Source organism: Falco biarmicus, chromosome 2 (genome assembly GCF_023638135.1).
Source record: "Falco biarmicus isolate bFalBia1 chromosome 2, bFalBia1.pri, whole genome shotgun sequence".
Classification (NCBI taxonomy): domain Eukaryota; kingdom Metazoa; phylum Chordata; class Aves; order Falconiformes; family Falconidae; genus Falco; species Falco biarmicus.
In genome coordinates this window covers 68,811,423-68,837,246 of record NC_079289.1, presented here as the reverse complement: position 1 = coordinate 68,837,246, position 25,824 = coordinate 68,811,423, and the positions used below count along the sequence as shown (strand labels likewise).

The 25,824-nt window shown below is 43.3% G+C and overlaps 1 protein-coding gene across 1 annotated transcript in view; it reads left to right on the top strand.

Moving 5' to 3' along the window:
* The first annotated feature begins 161 nt into the window (after window positions 1–161).
* The window catches only part of SLC9A2 (solute carrier family 9 member A2), a 37,369-nt gene continuing 11,706 nt past the window's right edge, over window positions 162–25,824 (top strand). Inside the window, exons 1-7 of the mRNA XM_056328761.1 lie at window positions 162–595; window positions 6,152–6,615; window positions 12,017–12,267; window positions 18,740–18,957; window positions 20,309–20,511; window positions 23,342–23,431; window positions 24,723–24,793. Coding sequence (XP_056184736.1) covers window positions 322–595; window positions 6,152–6,615; window positions 12,017–12,267; window positions 18,740–18,957; window positions 20,309–20,511; window positions 23,342–23,431; window positions 24,723–24,793 — 1,571 coding nt within the window. The 5' untranslated portion in view covers window positions 162–321. The remainder of the gene's footprint in view (window positions 596–6,151; window positions 6,616–12,016; window positions 12,268–18,739; window positions 18,958–20,308; window positions 20,512–23,341; window positions 23,432–24,722; window positions 24,794–25,824) is intronic.

The following is a 25,824-nucleotide window of genomic DNA, read 5'->3' as shown; positions in this document are numbered from 1 at the left end:
CCAGGCCCCCGCCCGGGCGCTCCCGCGGCGCCTGACAGCGGCCGCCCGGGCCCGGTGGCGGCGGGGGCGGCGGCGACTGCGGCGGGGCCGGGTCGCGGCTTTGCCCCGCGGGGGCGGCCCCGGGGGCGGCCCGGGAGGGAGCGGGACGCCGCGGCCGGCCGGCGGCGCCGCGCCGGGACTCGCCCCGTCACCGGGGAGGAGGCGGAGCCGGAGCCGGCGGGGCCGCGGCGGCGGCAGGTGCCGGCGGCGGCGGGATGGTGGCGGCGGCGGCCGGCGCGGGGCCGTAGGGCAGCGGCGCGCCCGGCCGACAGCGGGGACGCCATGGGCAGCGGCGGCGGCCCCCCGCGCCCCGCCGCGCCTCTGCTGCCGGTGCTGGCGGTGCTGGCGGTGCTGGCGGCCGGGGCGGCGGAGGCGCGGGCCACCTCGGAGAGCCAGCTGCCCGGCGCCGCGGCGATGGGCACCGGCACCCCGCCGAGCCCCAGCGGCACCGCTTTCGAGGAGACGCGGCTCCACGTCTTCACCCTGGACTACCCCCACGTGCAAATCCCCTTCGAGATCACCCTCTGGATCCTGCTGGCCTCCCTCGCCAAGATCGGTGAGCGGGGCCCTCGGGCGACCCCCCCTCCCCTGCCCTCCCGGGCCGCCCCCCCGGGCCCGCCGCGGGCAGCCGGGCTGGGGCGCTCCGTGCCCGGCGGCGGGGGCGCGGGGGCGGGGGCGGCCGGGGCTGATGCTCCTTCGCGGGGCGGGATGCCCGGCCGTGACAGGGCTGGCAGGACACGGGTTGTTCTCGGTGAGGAAACGTGCGGAGGAGAGAAGCGGTGGTTACCTCCAGCCCCCGGCAGCGGCGCGCAAACCCCGGGCTACGAGGACTGTAAACCCCGGAGCGCACCCGGTGCGCGGCTGACTTTCCCCCGCTCGCCCTGCGGTCATTGAGCGCTGCCTTCTTTCTCTTAAAGTAGCACCGGGCATAATGACAGTTTCAGAGGAGAACAACGGATCGATGGAAAGCAAATATTTATGAGCGTAGAGTAAGCCTCCTCCTGCTTTCCCACCATTCACTTAGCGTCCCGAGAAAGGCAAAAAAAGACAGCGCTGAATGAGTAAGGAAGGCCACCTCTTCCCTCATGTGGAACACACTTGTACTGCATAGTTTCACTGAGTTTTGGGCAGCTCGTATGTAATGCTTTTAATGAGCTTTCTACTTCCCAAACAGAGAAGTGGGCACAGTGTAACAATCTAAGGAACGTCAGGAAGTGGTGTACTAAAGAGCTGTTTAAAATCAGTATGTCTCTATAAATTATGAACTTTGTGTCTTCTTACCTAGAAGATAGTCTTAATGTAAGGATTAAATCCGTGGTAACAAAGGTTTGTTTACTCGCACTCCAGTTATTTGATTCAGAACTCTGAATTTGCAGCACAGATTTCCATAAAAATCTGTGGTCATACTCATTTTGATAAAACTTCGACTTCTGCTGGTGGCATTTAAATAGACTGTCACATTCCGGTTAGTGGCCAGGTTAATTAGGAATCTGCAAAACCAGCAATTTGCACTTACCTGCTGCCACAGCTAGCGTTGTGGCTGAGGGCCTGATCATCTACCCCAGCAACTTGCTATGGCTGCATTACTTTCTGCAGAAATATTGTATGTTGCATCCATTAAGGATGCATGTATCTTGATGCATTAAGGATGCTTGCATCTTGATGCATTAAAGATGCATGCTTAGTCTTGAGTATGTGTTTAGGCAGTTGCAGAATTGGGAGAGAGTCCAAATGTGATATGCTCAAGCATATCATGAATTGTAATAGCCAGAAAATACAGAGTTTCATAAAGAACTTAGCCAGTTGAGTGCTGTAAAAGTGCTCTGGCTTCTGGGTTTAGATGCAGCAAGAACTCTTGAATAAGCTGACTAGTGAAAAAGTTTTTGTTTTATTAAAGATTACAGGGAAGCTGTTTGAAATGTAAGTGCACATACATGCACATTAATATATAATTTATATAGGACTGTGCATTCCAGCTACCATGACATTTTGCTAGTGCATAGGCATCTAAAAAGTAAAGAAAAAAAATTACTTAACTAATTTTCTGATCTGAGTGCTTTACAGTAAATACGCATATAGCACAGATGAGGAAAAATGCATATGATTTTTAAATCCCTTCAGTTATACCAAATGAAAGCCAGTGTGGCTAATCTAGGGCATTACCTCTGCTGTTACGAGCGTGCATGCGCCAAGCAATGAAGGCCAGGTCCAGGAGAGGCCGTAGGTGTGGCAGTGCTCAGCTTCACCACACCTATCTGCAGGCACCCTGACTCCGGGACTGGAATTAGGAACATCCAGTTCTTACTCCTGGAGTTCTGTCTGTGCTTCCTTATCCAGTGAGTGCATCAGGTAAACCATCCCAGGATAGGCTGCTGTCGCTCCCAGGTCACATTCCCACAGCACTGATTGTGCCTTCTTTTATATTGAAGGTAGTCCAGATGGGCAGCTCTCTAACCACCGAGATACAGAAATGTCAGCTCTGCCACGTCCTACTCTGTTACTAAGAGTGGTCCGTGTGTCTCAGTTCAAAGGGACGGAGGGTTTTTTTCCAGACCGTCTCACTGCCTGTAGCCCAGAGAGCAGAGCGAGGAGGCTGTTCCGTGCATTCCTCTCCCCAGTGTTTCCTGCTAGGCAGCACTGGCATCTCACCCCTGTCATGCCAGGCTGCATGAAATCCACCTCAAGACTCACATGCTGCCCAGGAAACTTCGGTGCTTAATCTGGCATCGCAAATTCCTTTCTGGGGCTAGGTGCTGAATGCTTACGCTTGGCATTGCCGGGTAGCAAACCTTTACGAACGGAGCCCTAAGGTCTTTTCAGCGGCAGGTTGCTCAGAAGGTAGGGCCGCATTTAACAACAGCTCTCACAATGTGTGAAGGATCCCAAAGGCAATTCTGTTGCAGCACTTGCTTATCACCTGACGAGTCTTTTTGAACAAATGTGTCTTCACTGGAGAGCAGTTTCACTGGAGCTGAAATGTTCCAGCATTCGCTAATTTTTATAGGGGGATTTACCTGAAAGGTTCTTCCGATCCTGGCTGTGATCATGTCATTGTAGGCTAGGTTTAGAGGGAGCAAGAAAGACAGCATGAGAAAGGAAAACCTGAAGTTGTAAAGCAGAACTCAAACATTTTGACAAGGTACATTTTCACAAAGACATTAGAAACATGGTGCTTTTTATTTCAGCACAGAACAAGGGCACATTTTGAAATCTAAGAAATTGCCTTGAACGGAATTGTTATTTTCTGGCTACCTCTACTTACTTACTATCTTGTGTGGTGATACCACATAGGAGGTATGTTACATGCTGGTGGACTCTGTGAGTAAATAAGGTGGGACCCAGTGCACCCGAAGTATGCTGCAGTCTCTAGGTAGTGAGACTAGCCTACTTACCTCTCAGTTTTGCTTAATTCTTATGCTGTTAAACCTGCACAATGTTGTCTAACTGATACAGATTACACTTACTTCTGCGTTTAATCACAAATGTATGATTAGAAGCGTTTCTTCTGGGAACTGAGCTGATACCCTTCCAACACTTTGTTCCTGAAAAAAGGTTTTAAGCTGCTCGGAGGGCCCTTGGAAAACTCACGTATAATCAGAAGTACACGTCTCAGTGTCCTTTCCAGCATCAGACCGTGCTGGATTTTATCCAAGAAATAGGAAGCTTTTAGCTTGAAGAACAGTGAGCTTGCACTTCACTTGTCCTATTGCCCAAAGGCCTGAGGGTAAGCATCTTCCACACTGTTGAAGTTGGGTCACTGCATACTCAGGATCCCAAGAACACGGTCAGAGGAGGAGAAAATGGCTGTAGTCCTGGGTTCAACATAAAAATCTGAGTATCCATGTACTGCAGGGGATCTGCTCCCAGGACGCTCCTGACCATGTGGCTGTGGATCCATCAGAGCAGAGAAGATGCCCCTCATTCTGCAGGGCACCTGTGCCTGACTTGATGTGCACTGGGTTCTAAATCCTAGCTCTCTGCCTTTAAATGGGGAACCCCAGCCTGTCCCTGATCACCTCTGAATGCTTTGCATGGAGGCAGGCAGTCTTTCAGGAGTTTCGATGCTCTTTACTTGGATAAAAAGGACACTGAACATAGTGGGAGCCTTTCCACTACCTTTAAGGATAGACGAGGCGCAGTCCCAAAAGCTCTGGGAGGGTGTGAACTTCCCAAAGAATGACTTGTAAAGAAGGAAAGAAGCAGATTTTTATTTTTATATTCACAATGGGCACTTCATTGCTGTTGCGTTACAACTGGTTGGGATGTTTTTTGCTTTCATTAAAAGCTGCATTTACAAAAATTCCCTCCTTTTCAATTTTTATTGTGAAAATAATTTGAGATACTTTTGAAGGGCTTAAAAATCTTTTAGCAAAATATACTTACTCCGGGGAAACTTCAGTCACTGTGCTACTGCAGAAACTAAGGCAAACCATAAAATGTTAATGTGGAAGTGGCTGAAAGGTGAAGAGTCAAGTCTTCAACCACAAATTCTTGTGTTTCCAGGGTCAATACCTGTTCTACTAAAATAGGATATTGGTGATTACAGTTTCGAGGAATGATGGTGGATTTGGCAGTCCTTCAAAGGAATCACATAGGCTGTGTTTCCAAATATTAAAAACCAGTCTGTGTTTATCCAGAAGGGAAGAAAATGCAGCTTGAGCTGCTTGCTTTGAAAAATAGTTTTCACCGTTATAGAATGTGTAAGCAAAAAATCTGTGGATTAAAACAGCTTTCCCCTTGGTCCTTCTTAACCATTTGGTTTTTGTCATTATAAGTTCAGGCTTTCTTTTACCTGGAAAAAAATCTGTGATGAAGGGAGAATTAACAAGATAGGTCTTAGAAGATACAGAAGCCTGACATTGGGAAACTGGATGTGAGCTATACCAAGCTTGCATTAGTTTGAACTATACCAAGCTTGCATTAGTTTAACTGTTTCAACTACAGGTGTGAATTTTACTGAAATGGTTTTACTGAAATAGACGCCCGTTATTACCACACCCAGTGTTTCCGTGCAGCTCTCATTTAAAATAATTTAAATGCTTTTTAGTTAGGCAGGAATTGTGGGATCTTGTGGGTGTGGATAGTTTTCTATGTAATTATGTGGGCCAAATATAGATAAGGAGGAGCCTGGAAAAGATTGGCATCACTAAGACCTGGAATGTGACCTTGGTGCTTAAGGTTGATCATTCCATTAGATTGGCCAGAGTGAGCTCCTTCAAAACTTTTCCCATTCATTACCAAAATTATCCTTACAACAGCCAACTTCTATAATTAATGGAAATCTTTAAATCAAAACTGCATGGCTTCAAGAGTTTTTGTAGGCTGAGGAACATTCAACCATTAAATCCTCATTCAGAACTGGTTTTATCCATTTTTTCAGTACTTTGCACAGATTTTTATGAGAGACTCCTGACACTACCACAATTCACATGATACAGAAGAACAAGCATAATAATACAAGCTACAACTTATTGTCACTTTATGGAAAACATGTTGCTTCTGGTGAAATTAATTTGGAGGCTCTGCTAAAATTAAAAGAGTAATTGTGTCTGTAAGTGCTTCTTCAGGGTGGCTGGGGAAGTGACCATGGGTGACTGGGTGCAGGTCATATGCTGGATCCCCTCCCTAGCATTGAGACTCTAGAAGACTTGTAAAAATAAAATTAATGTACTCCTTAAACTCCTTTGTGAAGCTGTACATGGAGGAAGGAGTGGTTAGTATGACTTTTTTTTTTTTTTTTTTTTTCTCTAGTGAGATGTAATTTGCCCTAGAAAACCGTTTGGATTTTGTTTCTGGAGTATTCCACATGGCAAACCCCCCGCGCTTTCACAAACAGAACCCTTGCACACAGTTCCCCAGCCAGCCTAGCTATTAACTGGAACGCCTGGCTATTGAATTGTCTCTCCACCAAATTAACTGAATTAACCATCCTAGCTGACACATTCGCCTTGACCTGTTGTGGTTGTCCAGTTCAGTCTTTGCAATGAAAATGGAATTGCCCTGCAACCACTGTTTGTTTCCTATAGAATCTAAGATAATAGAATCCAGAATAATATTTTGGATTCTGTACAAATAACCACTTCACTTTCTTGTGTTTGAATTTCCTTTGAAGGCTTTCATCTGTATCACAAGTTGCCCTCAATAGTACCTGAAAGCTGTCTCCTTATTCTGGTTGGATTGCTTCTTGGTGGGATTATTTTTGGAGCAGAGGAGAAGTCTCCGCCTGTAATGAACAGTGATGTTTTTTTCCTGTATCTTTTACCACCCATTGTACTCGACGCTGGATATTTTATGCCAACTCGTCTTTTCTTTGAGAACTTTGGTACCATATTCTGGTATGCTGTGGTGGGCACGCTCTGGAATGCCATTGGCATTGGAATTTCACTTTATGGAATTTGCCAGATCAGTGCATTTGGTTTGACTGATATCACATTGCTGCAGAATTTGCTTTTTGGCAGCCTCATTTCAGCTGTGGATCCTGTGGCGGTGTTAGCTGTTTTTGAAAATATTCATGTCAATGAGCAGCTTTACATCCTGGTGTTTGGAGAGTCTTTGCTGAATGATGCTATAACTGTGGTAAGTTACTTGGTAAATGACTAGCTGATAAAAATGATAAATGGTTGTTTGCACATCACTCCATTATATTGCTTTGTATCTGGTTATTACAGCTTGCTAATAGATGGAAGTCAAGGAGTGCTACTGTGTTTTTGTAATTCTCTGAACTTGAGATTCAGAAACTATGGTAGTCTTACTGTACCAGAGTAATGTGTAATGGTAACGTATTTGCTCTAGGGATTTTACTACCTGATCTCTTTGGTTTCTGTATCTTTGAATTCTGTTACTTCCGTAATCAGAAACTGGAGTTTTTCCTCACCTGCAGAAATGTCATGGGGCAGGAGAGGGAAACGGGTCGATGTGCGGTGTCCCAGAATGTTCACAGGGAGAATGGGCAAGTCATTGTGTTGGCGCAGGACCCGGCTGATGCTGGCCTTTTGCATGTGCCCATCCAATTGGAACTGCCCTGAGACCACCAATACGTTTGTCCCAGGCTACAGATGAGATAGGACAGGCATCTGGAAGCAGTAATTTCTAATCATTAACTAGCTGGACTGGGTTTGTGGTGCTGACCTGAGGACAGCAATTCGCAAATTCCATTAACACCCCCAATGCTCCTTATTTGTACCTGATGACACCGTGGCTGGGACATTACTCCATTTATCCATGCCTTACTTGAAATCCTGCCTGTGACAGCTATGTCCTGGGATGCTGTTTTGTGAGACTCAGAGGTCCAGTTTTTCATATGCCAGAAGGATCGGAAGGATTCACGAATTGGGTCCATACATTCCCTGTCTCTGTCACTGACTTCTTATTCCTATCCCATTCTATGCACAATTGTCCTTCCGTTTTCCACTTTTGTAGGACTTTGCCTCATCTGCTTAATGCATGTATATCTCATCATCTAACGTGACCCTTGGTACTGATAATTTCTTTTGTGTCTGTGGGAGTGCTGTTTTCTTTTTCACTTTTGCTTCATGCTTTACCTGATTCTGTTGCTACCCAGCCAGCTGAATTGCATCCTCTCTTATGGGCTTGCTTTAAAGCCTAGCTTTTTTCATTAGCTTACAGCTGAAACCGGCTGCCATTATTAAACTGGTACTTAAGCCAGTCCTGAAAATAAGAGGGTGTAAATACTGAGTTTCAAAAGGCTTAGCACTGCATCCATAGCTGTGTCTGTCTATTCACTTGTACTGGCCACTCATACGGTGGAATTCTTTTTATACAAGTTTTTCTGGGGGAAAAAGGTCTGGGTTTATGTTAATGTAAAACTTCTTTTGGGTAGATTTTTCCAACCAAAATAATTTTTCCCAATCACAAAATCAATCACCTTTCCACTGGAGCAGCAGTTAATCCAGAGGGATTTGCTAGGAGAACACTGCATCCTGATGATGGAAGTATTCATGCGTGCCATTGCCCAATAGCAAGTTACTTCGAACCACCATTTTTATAGGTGCTAGCATGGCAATTTAGTAACCATGATGCACGGCTGTCCTGTAGGCGTCATTATTGCCTTCTTTGTCTCAGGGCATGTTGGCCCAGATGCCCCTAACACAGGGGAGATACTCTGAGGAATCTGCAGGGCCAGCCCAGTAACATACTGGCCATACATATATTCACGAAGGAGTGGAAGGAATTTAGAGTACCTTTGGTCTTGCTTCCCAGCTATCGCTTAAAGGCAGCACTTGGCAGGACGTCAGGTAGTTTCCACGTGCTAAGCATTGGTCTGCTAATGGTCCTTGTTATGAATTTGCACACCTGCAATCATGTGATTATCCTTAAAATGGGACCCAGGCTGTCACACAGACCCCCCCCTGGAGTGCCCTTAGAGGACCTCATCTCCCCTGGCCAAGGCAGCGCTGCCAGGTCACTCCTTGCCGTGGTACTGCCAGGGTGATGCCACTGTCTGCTCAAAGGAGGTGATGTTTTGTAAATAGTGTCCCTTCCTCTGCCCTTGTGCTACCCAGAGAGCTGATGAAACTAGCTAGCAGGCAAAGCCTGGCACCTTCCAGCTTCCATTTGCCGGAGCCCTTGAGTCCCACCTACCCTGGCATGTGCCTCCGGTGGGATGTGGGGATGAAGCAGGAGGGGAGTTGAACGCAGGCTGGCCATCCACGGAAGCTGCCTAATTCCTACAGCCACTGCAGTATCAAAAAACCCAGGGGCTGCACAGATGGGCAGTGCAGAACAGCATGGCTTTAGTAAACGTGCTTTCTAAATACTTTAAGCCCTTCTTCCTGCTATCCCGCTTGCACTGCCTGGCTTCTTCTAATGAAAGCTTTTATTAGGATAGCAGCGTCATCTATGCTTTCACTTTTCAGAAAATGTGCTACCACACCTTCATTTTAGATACAAAGCGACGTGTACTTTCTCAGGAATCTCAGCTCTGCTGCATTTCTCAGATGCTTTCATGCCTGATAGTTTTTGCGATATGCCCATGCAATTGGATGATCCTTTTCCCCCACTGACGGAATTTTGGAGCTTGAATTTGACTGAGGACAATGTTTGCCAGTTGGCTTCTTGTTCACCGTTGGTGCCTTACGGAAAGACTGGGTCAGTGATAACTGGCACAATGATATTAAATAGCAAGGTCACAGTTGAAGTTGAGTGTTAACAGTTCAAATTCCAATTCTGGGCTTAAAATCACAGAGAAGGAGCCAGTGTCATTACAATAATATTATTCCCACTTTAGAAAACATTACAGCAGTGATCTGTATTCCATCTCTGCTGAAAACATTATTTTAGAGTGCTTTAAAGTAATTTCAGAATTAAAAACTGATAGCTGAGAACTAATGAAATAAGCAGTTAGTGTCCAGGAAGAGCAGATATACTCTGAAACAAGATTAAAAAGCGATTGGTGACTAATAATCCTTGATGTAACCTTCAGCGAGTTCAGCTGAAGAGTGTTGACTAAAGGCAGATCTTGAACTTGAACACCCTCCCCCATTCTCATACCCAAATGGATTACGAAATGTGACCAGAGTTGATGCTAACTCCCCTGAAAGTTTAGAGAGAGCTGTAAAACTGAAGTGCTGTGGAGTAAAAGGGAAGTGAACCTGATTTTGATCTCATTTACTGCAGTGTAAATAAAGAACAATAGGAATGAGATTAAAATCATGTTCATGACATTCTGTAGTCCTAGCTGCTGCTTCTACCACTGCGCTCTCGTTTTGATCTGAAGTACAAAGAACATTGCTTTTCTTCTTTCGAACAACTTACGGCAGCAGAGTTGAGATTTATGGGGATGTCTGTCTGTGGAAACAACAGGCTCCGCTCTGTTTGCAGGGTGAATACTTCACTGTGCGGATGAGGTGATGTTATGGAAAAGCTATTGCTTGAGTAGACCAAAATCATATCCTTCTTTACAAGCAGGTCTCAGTGGCCTTACTGTGGAGACTTGCCTTATATATATTTATATAGTTACTTTTTAAAATATAAAAAAGGCTATTTGAAACTCTTAATTAAGGAAAATAATCATCTTCCCTAATACATACCAAGCGAGTGTTCTGCTAGGTCAAATTCTGTAGGTGTCTTGAAGAGTAACACAACTCTGGAGTAGTCCCAAGTTTCAATAAGTGACTCAGGGAAACTCCTGTCCTTGCAAGCAACAGAAGCCAACAGTATTTTTTTCTCCAATCTGTGATTCATAGAGTCCTGGGAATCTGCAGGCTGAGAGGTCCTTGTAAAGTGACCAACAAAGGCACACCTATTGTCAATAGGCTTTATTCTGGTGTACTTCCCATCTTGTAAATCCCCAAGGTGTACACATCAAAACAGGTGGAAAACTAGTGAAGCCTCTAACACCGCCCTCCTGTCCTGCAGAGGACATAGTAACAAGGGACAGGGCAAAAAGGCTGGAAGTCTGCCCCAGAGCAGCAAGATGAAGGGTGAAAAAGGACACTTCTCCCATGTGGACTCATCCTGAGGGCATCATTGTTACCAAGTAATTAGTTCATACTCCTGCTCTTGTCCTTTTTTGTTGCTTTGTAATGAAAATTTCTGATGACCATGCTAGGTTTGATTTAACCTTTTTCATGCTTGCTCTGAAATATGTTTTTTCTTTTCTTTTTCAGTTCTTTCTTTTTACTTAGTCCAAAGGACCCATAATAGGCAGTGTCTTTGCATTAGTCTATAGTGAAAAACTCTTATCTCTGTAAGACCTGTGAAATTTTGGCCGAGAAGAGCTGAACAACTTACTTTCTGTCATGTGAGAGAGAACAAGATTGTAAACATGACAAATCCTTCCCAGTCACTATTCAAACACCTATATTGTTGGCACAATGCAAGTACTGATAAAACATTTTTCTCTCAAATAGCATTTCTGAGAAACCTGTTTGCTTTACTAAGAAGTCCAAAAAGAAAGTGGAGGTTTAACTCCTGCAAGCTGTCCAAGTCAGGTGTTTCTTATGACCATGGTGGCTTAGCCTGGGAACCCACCATGATAGGAATAGGTGCCTGTGACCAAACTGCTCTGTATGAGGGAACTGTGTAACCATCACAGTATCACATGGCTGGGAATGTACATGCAGCACCACCAAATGCTTAAATCTCCCAAGTAAGTCTGCAGATGGGGACGCCCTTTAAGGTTTCTTTAAGAGTAACTGAATCCATTTTTTTCTGTTTTGTAGTGACTAAAATACTGGATGTTAGAGAAATGTGGACTTCCCATCGTTCTGTTTCCTGTGTAAAACAAAAAGGCTCTCTGGCTAAGAAAATGTGATAATCCCATTGACCCAGGGTTTTTTTGAGGATGGTTATAAACACTTTGAAAATTAAACTGGGCAAACACATGTTAACAGGTCTTTGAATGGGAAGTAAATCCAAATCTCTAGAAATAATCTGAAATTTGACTTCTTTAATTCCTGATGGTTAATAAATCAGAGAAAGAGCACTCCATGGATGCCATGTTTCTAGTACTCTTGAGGTGGTCACTGTCCTGCCCCCCGCCTCCCCCCTTCCCCCCCCTCCACATGCCAAATGAATCTATGGTCTAGTTTAGTACCGCAGCTCTCAGTGTCTTATGTAGATCAAATGCATCTGCTTTTTCACTGATTATGAAACTTTTTTTTTTTTCATCCTTTTTTATTTCTTTCATTCTGGGGAAAATCTGAGATGGCCATTTGTGGAGAAATTGGAAGCTCTGCGAATAAATGAATTTAAAGATTAGATAGATCTATGCTTCTGGCCTGCAAGATGGTATGGGTTAAGAAACCTGTCTGATTTGCAAAAATGGGAATCAATATATTTGCCTGCTATTTATGGATGATAAGTAATATGCTAGAGGTAAACAACAGCATATCTCAAAAGTGAGTTCAAGGTAGGTAGATAAATTCAAAGTACAGCATCGAAGCAGAGGAACATAATGACATGAAGGGAAATCAGAAGAGTTCAGAAACATAATGTGCTTTCTTTTTCCTCATAGGTCCTGTACAATTTGTTCAAGTCTTTCTGCCAGATGCGCACAATTAAGGTTATTGACATATTCGCTGGGATTGCTAACTTCTTTATAGTGGGGATCGGTGGAGTATTGATTGGAATCCTTTTGGGATTTGTAGCAGCCTTTACCACCCGTTTCACGCATAAAATCCGAGTGATTGAGCCACTCTTTGTCTTCCTGTACAGTTACTTGTCATACATAACAGCCGAAATGTTTCATCTCTCAGGCATCATGGCGTAAGTACCCCAAACTTCAGTAATAATAGCACCCAAGTAAGAATGCCAATAGAAATTGCAGAGAGGACCAGATTTTGCAAACTTTGCCATGTGGCATTGTTCCACTATGCATGGCAGGGATGTTGGCTTGAGGATTTCCGGCCTCTCCCCTCCCACTTCCATCCCATTCTCTCAGCTTGCCACCACACCAGCTGTGTCACTAAAACTGTTCATGGCATCACACCATAAACCATATCTTTGAAGTGTTCCGAGTTAAAAATAATCCCTTGTATTTTCAGTGGGGTTATTTTTAACCCAGATCAGTTTGGTGACCCGTGTCCTCATGTGACCCTACAATAAGGGCATGGCTGAGGGTGGCCCACTGTGATGTAGGGGCAGCGGTGGCCTGGAGGGAGTGGGAGTGGTAGCTTGGAACTTCATGAACTGGCTTCACTTCCAATGCCAATATATTGTGAAACTACATCTTACACTTAGTCATGTGAGCAGCCAGTAAGTACCATTCAATGAAGACAATATACATATCATTAAGGCAAATTCCTGCTGGATTACAAGCACAATAAGGATCGGGCGAATCTAAATTTGCAGCATCTTGTCCTATGGTAATTTAACCCTTTAGTTTAGTATGTTCATATGTGTGCCAGTGTGTTACAATGCTCTCTGTATATGTCATTATGTATAAAATAATATTATTCTTCCCACTTCCAACAGATAAAAATATTTTCACTCCTGTTTTTTCACTCCTGGGCTTCAGTAAAGAGCGAGCACAGCCTCTCGCTTGATGCTGTTTGTACTGTAGCAACCTCAACTTTAGAAAGAGCCTTTGTGACATTTGATATACTTAAATGGTTTGCTCTGGTTCCAAGTAGTATTTTTAAAGGCCAACCTTCTTTAATGACTTTCTATTGTTCTAGTGGCAAATATGAGTCATTCAGGCATTAGGAGCATAGCTTTTTATGAAAGTTCAGATGTTACTTCTGAGTATCACTAATACCTGATAATACTTCATCTGATGATTATCTTCTAGGAAAGTGAAGATAGGTTTGATATCATAGTCATGCCAGTATAAGTTTTTCTGGGGCTGGGAAGCAATTTACATGGAAACTTACAGCTGATGATTTCAGTAGTACTATAGAAACAGAAATAGGCCATGGAACGGGAGGAGTTCATACTTTAATACAAGTAAGAAGCTAAAGCTTGCATGGGTTTCTTTCTCTGATATGAACCTAAATAAAGTAACATATGCATCCACTTTGACCGAGTTCATAAATGTGCCATCTCTTTCCCTAGCTTCTATTCATAGCATTTGTGTGGTTTCTAGTTTCTTCCACTTCTTAAGTCAAATGCCCTTGATGTCCTCTGATCAAATACTTAAAGGGCTTCTAAACCAAAATGTGTGGCTAGACTGTACATCGAAAAAATTGTGGCAGTGTTCATGAAAATACTGATTTGGACACCCTGCATCCAGGTTACAGCGGAAAGGGCACGGCAGGTCTGCTGGTGGTCGGTGGACCCCACCGCATGCCAGTGCCTGCAACCAGCACACCAGTGCTCCCCGTGGTACTAACAGCCTATTCCTTTGCATTGGTAACAGTGACCCCTTCGTGGGTGCAAAACAGAGGAGGAAACACAAAGTACCATTTCCCTCCGACAGCACAGTAGCAATGAAGTTATCTTTAAAATGTCCTGTACATTTTTTGACTCTAAATGTGTTTTGTAATAGCTAAGGGTGCTGGATACATCAGTAACACCCAAGGGGAGCAGGACTGGCTCTCTGCAGCCCTTTAGTGTCTCAGCTGTCACGAAATGTAAAGCATGCCCCCTCCCAGCAGTGCTGCTGAGGGCCTTAGAGCTCCTGTAACCTCTGCAGCCCCTTGGGGTAAATCTACCCCGTCCTTTTCACATTTTGCTGGGCTTTGAACTGCAGAGACTGTTTTGCCGTGTGTCACGGTGCAACATGCACCGGTATTGAGTTCCCTGTAGTTTTCTGCAGCAAATGACTCACGGCAGGATTGCTTGGGTCTGACTTAAAAGTCAGCCTCCTTTGAGCATGTAGTTGAACCAAATGACCTTGGAGTGTCCCTTTACAACTGGATTACAATGGATTGTTTATTCATTAGATGCTTCCATGGCCATTTATAGTTCAGCCTATAGGGAATAATTGCCTGATCTCCCCTTTTTCACCCACATCCACGTCAGTCTGTTAAACTACGGATTCCTGCTTCCTTCATAACCAGGTTCATAAAGGTACTCAGCAAGACCTTGTGGTTACACACTGTGCCATACTTTAGGGGGAGGACATGATCAGGAATGTACAGTGTTATCAAGTATATAAGATACATACACAGAGTGCCTCATTTCTGTGCAAGGAGGAATTCAGTGGCAGGGGAATAGAGGGGAGTGAAAGGTGCTTGTCCTCTTCTGATAAGTCTGTGTACTCACACTGAGGACAAACAATTCCTCAAGCATCCGTGTAAAACCCCTGCAGCAGGTTACCCAGCTGAAATAGTGAAGGGATTCAACCATGTCCCTGTGAGCTGCAGTAAGAAAGCCCTCTTCAGAAGGAGAGAAAAGGGTTCCTACTATAATTAGAGCTGGGCTTAAATCAGGATCACGGGTGTAAAATGTACAGATGTGAATCTGAACTTTATTTGATAGGTTTCATTTCTAATTATAATGCTGCATTTTCTCCTTACTAATTTCTCATAAAGGCCGTGAAGCAGCAGAACTATTAATATATGTTTTGGTTTTTTTTTTTAACAGTGAATTAGCAGGCTGAAAGGAGCAAACATTGAAACTACTGTAAATTTAGTAGGTCAAGGAAACTTGAGGATTGAACCCAGTGGCCTAGTTTATTGCAGTCATGACAGAAACTGTACTGTTTGTACAGGAGGACTTTTATTCTTCAGAAGCACAGAAGGTTGCAGGTTAATTGCAATTAACTGTTTTTTCCCTCCCCTTCTTGACCAAGGCAACTAGCACAGGTCAGAGAAGTGGAAGCCAAAATTAAAGTATGTGGATGAGAAATGTAACATAAAACACACCTAAGCTTTTGCTTAGATTATGGTGACAGTAAAAATTTAGTTTTGGAAGAAGGCATTATAATAATGTAAATAAAATCTTGCATATTTAAGGAATATTTACTTGCATATTTAAGGAAATTGATTGTATATTAAATCCTAACTCTATATTACCATATCATTTTCAAATTAAAGGCACTTCAACAGGCTTTTTTCTAACATAAATAATTACTCTGAAGTGACACCAGATTCATAACATGAGCAGTGATAGGCTGTGGATTATTACTTACCTGAAGAGTAACAAATAATGTACAGCACTATTTATTATACTGGTGAACCAACTCATCAATTAGTTGACTAATTGAATGAATGCAAAATGTGACTGATAATAATATTATAAGAGTGTTGTCCCTTTAAATTCTAGTGGTTAAGCATGGTAGGTGTTTTAAATTACAGCTTGCAAAGATCCTGATTAATCTGGTGACAGATTCATATCGGACATCTATTTACAGTGTCTCCATTACCTCAGGATCCAAAAACAAACCATGTCCAGAGCATGATTCCCCACTCTCCAAGCTGTAAGGCTTTCCTAAATGACTATAATAATGAAAAATATTTATTTTAAGAAGATAGTAAATAGTACTGAATATTTTGTTGCAGAATCTTTGATGCAGACCTGACAACCCTAATGCTTCGGGCAGTGAGCTGCAGCTTTGAGACTCTGAAATGACCACGGCTCTGGAATTGCAGCCTGCTCGCTGCATTCTTGCTGTATTGCATTTGCTGCCCCTGCACTTGCCAGCTCCACCGAGTGCAAAATTGGCTGGGGGTAGCTGGGGTGCATCCGACTTGTCATACTTGTGCAGATGAGCAGTACATGCAGAGGAGAGCTGTCACGACCTGTGGTGTAACCTGAGATATTTGTAGGTCTGTCAGTGCAGCCTGTAGCTTGCGAGGAGCTGGTTTGCCACTGAATATGAGAGTTCTGGAGGGTGAATGTGTTAAGTAGATTTGAGACCTTCTTCACATAGACTTCTGAGGTTGGCCACCAGAACGGTGTGTAAACTGAAGAACCTGGGAATGTTTGACAGCTTCTGAGAATGGATGTAGGTCCTTGTCAGGACAAAATCCATGCACAGTCTAGGTCCTCTCCTGCTTTCTTCCTGAGGTATGCAGGCATATATGTTTTTGGGGTGTATGGTGGGATCTATAACAAGTCCCCTGTCTGGGCAACTGTAAGATCAGAATAGGGAGGAGACCTGTGAAGAGCATTGGCAGTCTGTCAGTACTGGCAAAAATGCAGGACCTCTGTTGTCCCAACCACATGCTCAAACTAAAAATGTTACCTAAACTGCTGAGTGTTGGAGGGAGGAAGCTTGTATGCTTATGAAATCTGCATCATTTCTTCCGTGGTGGATCCCATGTAGCCATGATGAGCTCTGCTTCCCAGACAGCATGCTATTCTTGGGCCACAGAGGATCTTTCTCTTCCAGACTGTGGTGAGATCAGCTGACAATGAGGAGAGAGCTGACTAATTATGCCAGTGCTAGATGCGGATGGGGGTCTGGCGTAGTTTTAGTCAAGCTTTCCTTCTTAGTCGTGAGTTCACTTAGGTTTGGAGCTAGTTTATGCATGGCAATGGACATTGTATTTTTTGCTGACTAGATCTGCCTATTTCATCCGTTGTAGGTGGATGAAAATGCAGGGTGAAGGCCACGTTAGGTGCACTGTTCTGCTAGCAAACCCTCTCCACCTGTATTTGTAAGCCACCACCTGCCCCGCTGGACTGCGTCTGTCCCCATATCAGACCCTCTTCCCTGGGTTTTATTCACCCTGATGTGCTGCTTGACAGAGGTCAGCAAAGTACACTGTGTCCTCTCCCAGTGTCCACGTGTCCTCCCAGATTTGTCCCACAGAAGTAATGCTGCCCAGTCATTTTGAGGATGTGTATGTGTTGGTGGGATCAGAGATCTACAACTGTGTTTCAAATCTTGGCCATTGTCCTGCAGAGCAGGCCATGCTGGCTTCATGTAAGAGAAGGAAACTTCTGGACAAAACTAACTTCAATTAATTAGCAGAAACCTGTTCAGGGTCAGCGATGGGGCTCTTGGCTTAGAGGCAGACCATGGCCAGCAGAAGACTTTCTGCAGTGGGATCTCCATGAGACATGGGAGAGTCTTCTTCAGCTTTTCCAAAGAGATGCTGGCAAACCTACCATCCTCCTCCATGAGACAGAGAGGTGTGGAGATTTCAGTAGGAAAAAATATCCCCTATGTTGGCAAATAATTATGAACTGAAAAACTAGTGGAACTGGGATAAATAACTGTAGGACAAGTCCCCATGGGCTGTATTCAGAAAGGCAACAAATATACATCTCTTTACATTTAGCGTGCATGGTTTGACTGGGTATGTACATGAGTGTGTATAATGTTTTTAACTGGGAAATCAGAGAAGATGTTTTTGCCTTAGATAACAGAACTAGGAGTGACATCTACTTCACAATGCATCTTGCCTTAATTGCCCACCCTGATAATTATTAGGCAGTTCAGATGGTGCTTCTCTACACTGAGGCACCACTTTGAGGTTATCCTCCAGTCATCTCTGCTAACTATCCTTAAATCGATAAACTTTGTAGCTGAGTGGTCCTCAGCCATCCCTGCACCATAGGCAGCTGTACTGAGCAAGTGATGTGCAGCCATTAATGTCATTCTTTGCTCTTCCTGCTGATTAAGAAACTACTTAACTAACACAGGCTTAGAGCACAGACACGTACGTGTACTTAACAGTACACACATCTCGTGTATCAGCCCAGATGCCTATTTCATTCATTTGTAGGTGCTTTAAATGCACAACAGCACCAGCATGATTTCTGGTGGCGTTTTTCTCCTGTTCACCCCATGCACAGTCAAAGCAAGTAGTGGCCTAAAGCAGTGGAGGATGACAAATTGTCTATAGCCTTGCTGCTTACTTTGCCTGGAAAGAGGAGCTGACTGCTGTCACTGCCATTGAAGAGGGGGATGATTTGGTGGGACAATTGCTGATGGGAAGGGAGGGAAGCCCTGCCCTGGGACATGCAGTTGCCAGCCCGTCTGATGTCCCTCAGCAGCAACAGAAGCAGCAATCCCTGTTTTCTAGGGCTGCCCCTGGCTCTCCTCAACTCTGCCTCTTTCAAAACACAGAGTCTGAGGTGACCTCTGCACAGATCATGTGGATTTTAGTATGTGACAAAACTCTTCATGTACTGGTCTTCTCAGAAAACTCTCCACTGTGGAAAAAAAAAATCTCATGCCCAAAACTGTAGGTTCACCAAGTCTATAAATTTGAGATTGGTTATGGAATAAGTTAATCTTTGTATTTTAAAGATGACTGTGGAAAAGTGAATAATATTCTGCAGAAATGAGAGAGGCTAAAAAAACATCAAGCCAATGAAATACAAGTTAATGTTTGCCTTTCAGGATTACAGCTTGTGCCATGACCATGAATAAATATGTGGAGGAAAATGTTTCTCAAAAATCCTATACAACAATAAAATATTTCATGAAGATGCTGAGCAGTGTCAGTGAGACCTTAATCTTCATCTTCATGGGAGTGTCGACAGTTGGGAAGAACCATGAGTGGAACTGGGCCTTCGTTAGCTTCACCCTCCTTTTCTGTTTAATCTGGAGGGCACTGGGTAAGTCTCAGACTACGTGTCAGTATTTTTTGCAAGTGTAAAGTTTTTACCTCTTCTCAAGCAGAAAATGCCAAAATTTAGGCAGAGTTCCATCAGCTCGTACAACAGACTTCTTATTTGTAAGGTGTGCTAGACTGCAGGGTCAGCTTCCACCTTCTCCCAGATGGAACCCCAAACTCTGTTTGGTCCTGATCCTGCCCATCTAAAGTCAGAGGCAGTCCACTTGTTACTCAGAGGACATATATTTGAGCAAACATTTATTTACAAATAAGCAAATTTTGCTTAAAAGAATTAGCAGTTATACAACAGCTAAATAGGTTGTGGTTGTTTTGGTTTTGTTTTTTTTTTTTAATTTATGTTTACTAGCTTTGGGATTTTCCCAGTCATTGGCATAAATAGCATCAAACCAGGAAATGCTGTAGTTGAAGCATTGTTCAGGTGAAGAAAAAATTCCTATAAGAAACTGCCTGAGCCCTCCTGAGTTTGCACTACTAGCTCTTTCTCTTTTACCTTGAGACCAGTTCAGTCTTGTAGGTCTTAAACCTGCCCCTTGCCCCAGTTTCAGCTGTAATTATTTGGTCCCTCTGTGTGTAAAGGCAGCTCATGCTCTGATCTGCCTCTGCACCTCTAGTTCCAGCTCCCAAGTTTTCCCTCCCAGTGCAGAAATCTGGACTATTTTCCCTCCTGCTCCTGAAACCCCACAATTAATACCTTATGCTGAAAAGCAGCCAGGCAGCCTGCCTGCCCCCCAGCTCCTGGCCCCCATGCTTGCTCTCTTCATCTGCCTTTATACCTTTACTCTGGTGCATCATGTCCCTGGAGTCTTTGGCTTTGGTACATCAGCATGCACTGGCATCTTCTCCCTCCATCCCCAGTCCTGCATCCTTCCTGTCTGTGCAGGTGAAATTGAGTGAATAGGAGTTTGCAGGGTTCAAAGCACAGACCAACAGAGGTGACAAGCCAAAGTATTCAAAAGCATCTCAAAACCTATTAAAAAAAACAATTAGGAGTCTTGGTGTACACTGACACAGAGAATTATTGCTGTTCCAGCAGTGCAGAGTCTAGAAGATAGCTGTCATGTGGAGATCAGTTAGCTGCTTCAAGTCCTAAATCCAGCTGACCTGAGGTAGTTAGCTCACTAAGTATCTTTCAGATGATGCTGCTTAGGCATTTTAATTTTTTCTTCCATGATGTTTTCAAGCTGCTAAGTAACATTTCATTTCTTCAATGACATATAGGTAAAAGGCAAATAGAAACGTTTTAAAACAATTATTAGCATTGTGAGGGATTTCTGTGTAATTTAGTTTCCCTCTTTTTCCCTCCTGCTTGTATTTCTGTTTTTCTCCCTCAGGTGTTTTTGTTCTGACTCAGATCATTAATGTTTTCCGGACAATTCCTCTCACTTTTAAGGACCAATTTATTATTGCCTATGGAGGCCTTCGAGGAGCTATTTGTTTTTCACTTGTATTTCTGCTTCCTCCTGCTGTGTTTCCCAGGAAGAAATTGTTCATCACTGCTGTTATCGTGGTGATATTCTTTACCGTTTTCATTCAGGTAATGCTTTTCTTCTTCTGTATGACTTCTGTCTCAGACAGGTTGTAAATAAGCAGTGGGTAGAAAAACAAATGTCCTAACTTTACTGGAAGGATCATACTTGAAGGTTCATAGTCATAGTTTAAAAAGAAAAATGCTATGCAGGCCACAGACAGGTAGCAAAACTATGCCAGATATTAAGTACTTATGCTAACATATAAGTAGTATTAAGCATTTAAGACCTAGTGAGCCTGGAGCAGAGATAAAAGATAATCTGTGTACAGCCCTAGCACTAATTCCTTGCTAGAATATTTGAAGCTGTGCATTTACTCAGGAGTTTGGTGTTGGATTCGGTGCACAGTAAGCAGGGGATGGAAGGCACGGAGGGCACCGAGAGGTGAACTGAAGTGTTTGAGTCTGGGTGTTAGGCAGTGATGTTGCAGACCAGTTGGACATCCATCCGAAAGCAGCAGCTCTGTGGAAGAACGTGAAGAACTTGTCTCTGGTGTCAATCTGGCCATGGAGGCCTGGTCAAGAGTGACCAAGAGAGAGGAAAGTGACTAAACCCAGCAAAACGTAGAGGAGGCTAAGCCCCTCAAATAAACATGTCACTCTACTCATTATCCAGAGCGGTGAGAGGTGTGAGAGGCTAGTATGTGGAATTTCAGGTCTGTGGGAAAAAATATATTTTTTTAGCCTGCCTTTTACATCGATAAAGGTGCCATGGGAAGCAGCAAGTATCTGTGCTTGTGCTTGGGAAAGAGGTGGCTGGAGCAGCTGGAGGTCAGCTAGTTGACCTTAGCATGTAAGCTGTGAGATTTTGAGGGATAAAATCATTTAAAATTTGGAAGTAAATGAAATGTGTTATGAAATGCAACATGGTTTACCAAAGGGAAACCTGGTATCATTCTTTGATAAGGAAATTTATTTTCTAGAGTAATCTCATCTAACTGGACTATTGTAAAATCTTTGGGGGAGAGGGCTATGTAGGAGATTGTTAGCTTAATTATTTGTTAAACTGAGGTTTAGATTGACATTAGGACGATTGTAAAGTGAATGAGGAAGGAGCTGACAATTTCTCCTATAAATGGAAATAGAAGCATATGGTCCTTTGCGTCAGAAAGAACCTCTGGGGGTGTCTAGTCCAACCCCATGCCCAAAGCAAGGCCACCTTCAAAGGTAGATCTTGTTGCTGAGGGCTATGTCAAGTTAAGTTCTGAATATCTCTGGGTGGAGATTCCCCAGCCTCTCTGGGCATCTGCTCTGGTGTTCAACCACCCTGGTCAGATAAAAGGCTGAAAAGGTTTTATAAATGGAATTCCTCAAGGATGGTTTCTAGGAATGGTTTTGTTTAATATTCTCATTATTGACCATGGCACATAAACGTAGCAGTCTTTTGTTGCTGGTATTTCTTGATGACAGAGTTTGGAAGGTGTTCTCAGAGCAACAGGGAGATGTGGTATCATGTAGAAAGAATAGAATAACTGAGGGCCAATATGATAGAAACAGAATGAAATTTATCAGTAATAAGTGCAAATGTGTTCTTGCTAGAACTTTTTTACTAGGGGTTTCTCTTATGAAATGAGAACCTTTTGTTTGAAAAAAAAAAATAAATAGAAAGGGAAAAAGACACAGGTGTACTAGTTGGTAACAGGGTAGGTTTTAAGCCACCAGTACAGTGGATACAGAAGAAAGGCAAATCTGATCTTAAGATGTACTGAGACAGGTATTTCCGTCAGAGGATAGTGTCGTGTTCTGGAGTGATCATGGGACTGGTAAGCCTGTCGTGTGAAAGGAGACCAGGATGCCTTGGCGTTAGCAAAATGAAGGAGGAGAAGGAATATAATTACTGTTTATATGAGGGAGTGAACACCAGAGAGGAGAAGGAGGAACACTGTTTAAACTAAAAAGACAAATGCTGGCACAAGAACAAAGTGGTACAAAGTGACCATGATGCAATTAAGAAGCAGCTTTCTAATTATTAGAACAATGAGGTTCAGGATGAGTGTTCCAGTATGAGCAATGGGGCAAAGAAACCTAACTGCTTTTAAGATAAAGCTCGATTCATTTATGAAAAGAAATATGTAACCTGATTATTCTGGGATAGTAGGGACTGATCTCAACACCATCAGAGATACATTCCTCTCCCATGTGTCAGTGCACCTATACAAATAAACAAATTATGTCAATTCTTCCACAAATACTTGTTCAAAACCATTGTATCATTCTGGGATAGCCAAAACTTTTTGTTCTTTCTCTCAGAATAATCAGGCAAGGACACAAAAAGTCTTAGTGTCATGGCCTTGAATAGCAATTTTAATGTTATTGTTGACAGATCTTTGAGTACCTGTTTTGGAAGTAATCACTAAAAGACAGGACTTTATATGTTTACTTTGGAATGATGGGGGTTGTTTATTAATTCAGAAAACAAGTGAGGGTTTTTCTAATGCATAACAGAATTGAAAAAAAAGTTTTAAAATACTATGGATAGGGTAAGTGACATAGTCCTGATGGGGTTGGTCAGGGTGCCCCTCTTGGAACTCTTAGCTCTAGGGAGCCCCTTCCTCCCTTCTGTTGCATTAGTGGAGTTTGTGTGCTGACAAGGACTTCATAGCTAAGTGGAACACCTGCTAATCACAAGAGTGAATTAATTCACTATTATAATTATTGTGTCAGGCTGGATTTTGGGGTTAGGAAGGTGAAAGGGTATCCAGAGCTAAAAAAGTATTCACTGCCATTTTCAGGTCTGACAGAGATGGAGAAGACTTAAAGGCTTTGTTTTTTCTTTACATTCATGGGGAAAAAAGAACCCAACCCATAACTCTTTGCCTTTTTTTTTTCCTCTTCACAGGGAATAACAATTCGTCCACTGGTGGAGTTTCTTGATGTCAAAAGGTCAAATAAAAAGCAGCCTGCTGTCAGTGAAGAAATTTATAACAGGGTATGAGGCAGCTTCAGTGTCATAAAAGAAACCTTCATATAGGTTAAACTCCTAGTGGCTTTCAGTAAGACAAGGGTTCAGTGTACAGTGTTACAGAGAGGGACACACTCTTAGATTTCTTTTCAATAGCTGTTATAAGCACAATAACTGTAAAGCTTATATTTATCCTTTGGTAATTACCAAAATTAGCATTAATATATACCATTATTTTGAAATCTTCATTTTCTTAATTGTTCACTTCTTGAGGTAGTTTAACTTTCTGTAGTTTGCTTAACATATGAGATACATGTTATTTTAGAACTTGACTACATTAGGAAATGTTTGCCAATTTAATCACATTACATTTAATTTGAGTTAATCAAACAAATGCAAACACCTCCTAAACACACTCTTAAACTTACTTAACTCTCACATCATCAGCCTCTTTATGGGTTTGTATTTGGTACATGTGTGTCTCCAATTATTGCAGTTTATTAGCCATGCATATTCTTGAACGTATTTCTCCTTGCAGCATACCTGTGGCAGGTGGTTTGAAATTCCAGAAATGAGGAATAATAAGGACCAAATTCAGCAAAGAATTCAGTCTAGGCATCTAGAAGTCCATCCTTTTAGAGTTGAACGTTTGGACATACCAGGATTTTCCCCTGAGTTTGAGAGACCCCTACTATGGTGCTTGAATCAGGAGCAAATGAGCTGCCTCTGGGGATCAAGTGAGATCTTAGGTGGACTTATTCACTCTTTCATAATTCATAATAGGCTGAGAGAGAGTGTGTTTCTAATATTAGGTGATCAGGATGCTTTAAGGTGAGACTAGACCACAGTTGTCTAATGTAGGAACTCTGGACCTGATGCTAGGTATCTCAGCTCTATTCTGTGCATCCTGAGGTGCAGACGTGGGGAGCCCACTCAGGCTCGCTCCTCCACAAAGTCATACCTGGTTCACTGTCAGGCCTGGAGAAATCCCAGGCATAGCCTGGAGTGGTTAGGGAACTTAAAAGAAGTGAAAATATGGGAAAAACCTTCATATTCAGGTAGGAGCTGAGTAAGGTTGACATTGAGGAAATTAGCAACTAATTTCTGTCCTTTTGGGACTGTGAGCTAAGTAAGCTCCAGGGGAACAAAAAAAGAGTCCATCTCTGAGTTTGGTTAGATTGCATTTAGTTAAACTGAAGCATCATCCTGAATTCTGACCAGGCATTTCTGTTTTGAAGTAAGTTAGAAATGAATAATTTCTGAGGGCAAGCCAAGTGATGTCTATAAGTTTATGTAATGAACCAACATTTCCCTTTAGTTCTTTGACCACGTGAAGACTGGAATTGAAGATGTGTGTGGACACTGGGGTCACAACTTTTGGAGAGATAAGTAAGAATGGCATTTAAAACTCATTGTCATACAGGAGAGGCTGAACTGGCTCAGCAGCAGCAAGTGAAGGCTGTTGGGCATCAGATTTCATTTTCAGCATTTTATTCTTGAAAGCGGATGTTTGTTTTTAGAACATGTGGGTTACAAAGGAAAAGCAGCAAAACAATGTCTTCTTACTAAACCACAAGCATGTAGAACAAAATCTCCAGCTGGGAAGAAAGGCAGCCCTCTGATCCCAGGGTAAAGCGTGGTACCTTCTGAGGGTGTGTGTCCTCCCTGTTTCTGACTGTTTCAGAGCATTTCCTGTATGTCTGCCGAGCCTTTCATCCCATCCGGCTTTCTTCCTGCAAATTGTATGTCTCTGCGGTGCTAAGTGAGGGGTTAGTTCCCTATTTGATGGGAAACATACAAAAGCTTTGGGACTTTCTCTAGAAAGATCAAGGCACAGCTGTCATGAGGTGCCTGTGAGATCCTAATGGCAGGCAGCTCCACAGTTCTTGATTGTTTAAGGCTTTAGTATCGGTTAAAAAGATTATCACCAGCAATATCTGAATAATTCATGTTTTCACTTTAGCTGCTGAGTCATCGTCATTGGTTTGGATCTAACTCCTGTTTCTCAGCAGCACACTCTTTTACACCCAAAACCTGTAGACCCAAAGCATGGGCATTGCTCACCCACCTCCTAGGCACTGCTCCAACAAGAATTTCAGTGTTTTATACAAAGAGGAATAACACCAGCAGGAAGGGCTGAGAAGAGCCCTCTCCAAATGACTTTGAGGGCAACGCAGTGAGGACACTCACCTGACAGATGCGTGACATGGGTACGGCTTTACTCAGCCTGGTTCTCCTCTAGTCTGTGAGGTCTTTAACAGATTACAGAGCAAAGGAGGGTCCCACCTCTTCATGACCTTCAGACGCAAATTCAAGAATAATTTCAGAATGGCCAGAGGGCAAAATATTTTCTGACAAACAAATTCACTCCAGCTGTAATCAATATTTTTTCACTAAGCATCCAAGAGGGTTGCAGTTGC